General features: G+C 35.7%; 1 protein-coding gene and 1 pseudogene across 5 annotated transcripts in view; one reads left to right on the forward strand and one right to left on the reverse strand.

Moving 5' to 3' along the window:
• Positions 1–1687: 1687 nt before the first annotated feature.
• The window catches only part of LOC111471805, a 28682-nt gene continuing 24464 nt past the window's right edge, over positions 1688–5905 (reverse strand). For all 5 annotated transcript variants that reach the window (XM_023117476.1, XM_023117475.1, XM_023117474.1 and 2 more), the window contains exons 20-23: positions 3429–3624; positions 3098–3337; positions 2269–2354; positions 1688–2099 (exon numbers count right to left, since the gene is read on the reverse strand). In XM_023117476.1, the coding sequence (XP_022973244.1) occupies positions 1943–2099; positions 2269–2354; positions 3098–3337; positions 3429–3624 (679 nt within the window). In that variant the 3' untranslated portion in view covers positions 1688–1942. The remainder of the gene's footprint in view (positions 2100–2268; positions 2355–3097; positions 3338–3428; positions 3625–5905) is intronic.
• The window catches only part of LOC111471824, a 19793-nt pseudogene continuing 17104 nt past the window's right edge, over positions 3217–5905 (forward strand).

The raw sequence follows: 5905 nt of genomic DNA on the forward strand, positions 1-5905 counted from the left end.
ATATATATATATATATATATATATATATATATATATATATATATATATATATATATATATAATTACAAGGTTTGCCTTGCCACACCTCACCATAACTAGGTATGTTAGAAAGTTAGCAACATAATTTATCCCTTGTATTGATTGCACATGTCCGTTGAGCATGATGTGAATGGTTTGTAACCTAAACCTCATTTCAATAGGATGAATCTAGAGAGGTTGCTTCACAAAGGGGTAAAAGAAGTAAGGCCTTTCATTAGGTCCAACATGGTAATGATGGTTGGAAATGATAACCATAGAGACGCTACAACTCCTGATTTAAATTGTTATAACAAATTAGGGTAACAAAGATGGTGGGGACAAAGTCAATATGTCCCGAGAGTTAAAATACTAGAAAAACTTTTGCAAACATGACCAATCGACATTTGATAGGAAGAACATAACTCACCTTGTTGGACAAGAGAAAGATTAGAACACCATGAGTGGGTGATGCCACTGCTCAAGAAATGAGCAAATGAGACAAAAGTCGGGATAGGGAGGACTCTACCTAAGGAGAGCTTTGGAATTGGAAGTGCCTTGAGAAGAGTCCCTAAAACTTAAAAATACCTGCGAGGACTGCAATGGGCTATGCAACATTGTTGCAATCTTTGAAAGGGCGTAGGTCAATAATAATTTTTTTAGCCAACCTTGTTAGTAGGGTATGTATAAGTGAGGGCTCAGTGTTTTCCAAAATAAGCTTCAAAATACAACCTCGAAAAAATCAAGCTGTTCGTGTCAAGGCTTGTACGTGCTTGATGGTGATGTACCTCGAACTTTGGGATGTAGGGTGATGCACGAAGTGAAAGAAAAAGCCAACTAAAAGTCCTTGGAGTCTCAACGATGGATCTCATATGGAAGGTCAAATGGAACGTAGTGCCTAGAATAGTTGCCTATGTTGGTCATGACATGAGGAGGCACTAGAGAGTTAGTTGTCTAAGAATGAATAATTAGGAACTTGACCGATTGTCAGGAAACATTGGATGAGATGAGTGGAGTGGAACGGAGTTGACTCTTGCACTCCTCCACGTCTAAGAGGTAAGACATGACTAAGAGAATGAAGACCTCAACGTCTCGTGAAATTGAAAACCCTTTTAGCTTGTAGTTAGTAGAAAGACCAGCATGATTCTAGCTTGTAGTTAGTAGAAAGACCAAGCATGATTTGACAATCTAGTATAAATGATTCGCTCGATGTGATTCAAATCTTGAGAAGACTCGTGTGGTTTCACCATATCATTGATATGGAGATAAAACTTAAAGGAAATCCTACGGGTTGGTTTGCTCATGTGTCCACGGTACAAATCCCATTTAAAATAGATGGTGTGAGTTTGTCAAATGCTCGACAAGCCACTATGAAGAAGGTTCGTCCACATGCAAAAATTATAAAAGAATACCATCAAGCTTAGTACCAAAGGCTAAGAGTAAGATCTAGATAGATGGTTTCGACATCTGGAGTGGTATAATATGTTGACCCAAGAGTTTCAAGTCTAAGCATCAAAACCACTTTTTTTAAAATTAAATATCAAATATCGTTACACAATTAATTTTTAACACATATATACACATTTTAGGTCTTTCGAATAAACACATTAAGAGACTAAATAATTTCACAAATGAAATAATTCCATGAACTAAATAACTCAACCCAAATAACTTCACAAACTAAACAACTCTAGACTTAATAACTCGACTCACTACTCCAAATACCTGTTGAAAACTATCAAAAATAATTCTCAAACGCAACCTAAATGTGAACCCTTCCATAACCGAGTTCATATTTTTGTTTTTCTTTTGTTAAAACGCTATCAATTGCTTGAGGCAATACACTATTTACATTTATGGAGCTGTCACATAGTCTCAAAAATGGATTTACAACCTTGACATTTACAATTCAAAAGACCATAGTATGTTAAGCAAACTCAGCGGCCCAAAAAGCATCAGGATCAGGACAAAAAAGACTAATATCCTTGATTTCCAAATTGGCTATGTGCCAATCAACCAATTGTGCTTGTGTTGATTTGAATAGCAGAAGGATTACAGGCATGATCCACCACTTATCACTCTCCCTGTGCTCATCAAATACATTAAAAACAAAATAAGTTATTTGCCATATTCTAGCAGTAAATGACAACTTCTTTGTTTCATCCCCCCAGCCCTCTTCTGGTTTCATCCATTTCAGACGTGGCAGAAGGTAAAAAAAGAAAATATATATATATTAAAAGAGTTGATAATCACCTTCTGTTGCTCCAAGTATTTGTCTCATGGGGTGGCTGGAATGTTGAAAATCCATAAAGAAAAATGCCATAAATGAAGGCCACACCCTGTATTAACCAAAATGATGAACTAGGACAAGCAGAAATAACAATGGGAGTAATTTTAATTATGGCAGCATCCTGAAGCATATCCTATATGCATATCATTTAATGGGAAAATTATCACCTTTAATGGGAAAATTAGGGTGATACTGTTAGGAATCACGATTCTCGATTCTCCATAATGGTATGATATTATCCACTTTGAGCATAAGCTCTCATGGCTTTGCTTTGGGCTTCCCCAAAAGGCCTCATACCAATGGAGATGTATTCCTTACAATGTGGGACTCTCTCCCAACAATCCTCAACAATCCTTCCCTTGAACAAAGTATATCATAGAGCCTCCCCGGAGGTCTATGTAGCCCTTGAATAGCCTCCCCTTAATCGAGGCTTGACTCCTTTATCTGGAGCCCTCGAACAAAGTACACCATTCGTTCGATACATGAGTCACTTTTGACTACACCTTCGAGTCTAGCAATTTCTTTGTTCGACACTTGAGGACTCTATTGACATGGCTAAATTAAGGGCATGACTCTGATATCATGTTAGGAATCATGACTCTCCACAATGGTATGATATTGTCCTCTTTGAGCATAAGCTCTCGTGGTTTTGTTTTGGGCTTCCCCAAAAAGCCTCATACCAATGGAGATAGTATTTCTTACTTATAAACCCATCATCATTCCCTAAATTAGCCAACGTGGGACTCCCTCCCAACAATCCTCAACCGATACTATAAGTACAGTACAACTTACAATATTAACGAAAGAAGTGGCATTCCACAGGGCATATATACGAGCAAGTGATGCTCTTCTAGGCTCTTTGCTGAAAAGTGCATTCAAACCAGCTGGGAAAGGAGATAATAGCGACAAGGGAAGAACAAGAAGAATAAGAAGAAAAGCAAGCAGTGAAATCCAATAGAATTGCAGCAGCATAAGCAGGGTAATGGAAATATCTGCTAGAAGCACAATAGTGATAAGCAGCTGTACAGTATCCTGAAACATTTACTTCTCAAGAGTTAGACGATAAACTATACAGAGATTTCTCCATTGTATATTTGAAAAATATCTGCAGAAAATTACTAACCAGATGTCCAACAGGTTTTGTGTTGCGTAATAAGAGAGAGAAAGGATAGAGAAAATCCCATTTATAATGCAAAAATCCCACGTTAGCCTTGTTTATTAGCCCTCCATTAACTACTCCTGTAATCCTTTTTAGAGATAATGATTGCCAGTTCTGATCAAACTGCATGAAATATTCTGTTGCACTTGCAGCCTCTTTCCTAAAATATTCGATAGAAAATAAAGTGAGAAGCCAGACGGAGTTACTAGCAGACCTGAAGTTATTGTAACAGAATCATAATTTTAAACCTTCTAATCCTGTAACTTAATTAATAACAGTGAGAAAAAAAGAACCAAACTTGAACCATTACTAAAGCTGTTTCGAAAAAATTCCCATCGCTAGCAGATATTGTCTTCTTTAAGCTTTTCCTTTTGGACTTCCCCTCGAAATTTTTAAAACGGGTCTACTAGAGAGAGGTTTCTACAACCTTATAAAGGGTGTTTCGTTATCTTCCCCAACCAATGTGGGATCTCACTAATGCAAACTTTAGAAAATTAAAGTTCGGATCAATAAGATTACTAAGCTACCAGAAAAGCATAAGCTTAAACTTTTCAGTTGATTGGTAATTTAACGTAGTATGATAATAGCATATTTATCTTTTAATAATAGCATATTTATCTTTTGTTATTATTATTATTATTTTGAGAATAATAGCAGATAAAAACTAAATCTCTCCACCTATTACATCTATATTTGAGGTGGTGGTAGAAAGGCTCGAAGTATGCTCAATTTCTTTCATTACAGCACCCAAACCCTTTCTTTACATCTACGTGATGCAGGTAACGCATACGATAGTTCTTACTGTTCAGTGTTTTTAACTACACTTAACAGTTGGTCATCCAGTTACTATGCTTTTAAACCTTTATAAGGTCCTAGCTTTTTACCATGAGGACAAGCTGAGTGTGGATTAATAATGAGATGGCTAATTGTCCACAAGCAGCACACTCAGAATAAACCAAGTCTTGGAGCAATCACAACGTTTTATGAAGATTCTTAAAAATACTCGGTGCCCGAGAGTCGACATGTTGACGAATGCATGAGGAAAATGGTTGGCTATGGAACCTGTTAAAGAAAAATCTAGGGTAGACTCTACATTTTCTGCTGTATGTTAATATGTTTTTGTAAGCGATTTTTCAGATGCGACTTTCAGATGTATTATATTTGTAACCTTTCAGTTTTAAATAAATGTTATTTCCTGGCATCACTGAACGTTATTTTTTGTTTTCACTTCTTTTTAAGTAATGATTCTTCTTCTACCTAGAGGTTGGGTTGATTCATAAACTTTCCAAGGACAGGATTCTAACCATTAGACTCCAAGGTCCCCTCTCAATGAACAATGGACTCCTAGGTTCCCTTTGAATGGAATTCGAAGTGGAAGGAGCTGACTCACTTCACACCCTAACAATGCAGCCCCTGACTTAATAAGGCCAATTTATGCCTATGATGGAACTCCCGATCTATCTTACCGCCAAAAAATGCTTCAAAAAAATAAATAAAAACCTGTTTAGATTAACAAAAGATCTCTCTTGGCCAGAAGAAAGAAGAATGTTCTCAACAAACTAAAGGTGACAAATCCTTACCCACACCTTAAATCCCTCAATTGCCCCGTCTTCCACTCCATTCGACAATAACCTACTTAGCCAGTCGGGACAATGGCCATTTTGTTACTTATTACTATACAGATTCACTTCCTCACGGGAAAAGAACATATTCCTTTTTAAAGCCACAAAAATATATAAAATAAAATAATCTTAAATAAAATTTAGCAAGGCAATTTCTTTTTTATTTTTTATTTTTTGAGATGAAGCTTATAATGGCATTATCTATTTTTGCTCACATTTCTAACTAGTGTTATCAAGGCACACGCCTATTCCGAGAGGCAAGGCGACTTGGGGTCCTTGGGCCTCGAATCAGTTAGGGCAAGTGTCTTCAATCAGGTGCCTTTACCATTGATGAAATGAATTAGCCTCTTTGACTTCTTGACTTTCAAGTCTTCTTCTGCTTGCATTTAGAGCACTAGGTATTATTTAAAGCATTTCTATTTCGTGTTTTCTTAATTATTTTAGTTAGTTCTTCAAATGATTAATTCCAGTTTTTTTTTTTCCTACAATTCTTAGAGTTAATATTTATTAAGTATTTTTTAAAATGTGTCTTGCTTCACTCAAGCACTCAAGCAACACCATTTTATGGCCTTGAGGTGATTAAGAGATTTGTCACGTACTTTGTTGACAATGTTTCTAACAACGCTACTTCCTTAATTATTTTCTGGGGATGTGTTTCTTTGTGGGAGAAGGGTGAAAAACTACTGAATTATATATCCAGCCAATATTTCTTCTTTTTCTTCTTTGTTTTTTTTTTTTTTTTTTTTTTTTTTTTTTTTTTTTTTTTTTTTTTTTTTTTTTTTTTTTTTTTTTTTTTTTTTTTTTTTTTTTTTTTTTTTT

This window comes from Cucurbita maxima, unplaced genomic scaffold (genome assembly GCF_002738345.1).
Source record: "Cucurbita maxima cultivar Rimu unplaced genomic scaffold, Cmax_1.0 Cma_Scf00058, whole genome shotgun sequence".
Taxonomy (NCBI): domain Eukaryota; kingdom Viridiplantae; phylum Streptophyta; class Magnoliopsida; order Cucurbitales; family Cucurbitaceae; genus Cucurbita; species Cucurbita maxima.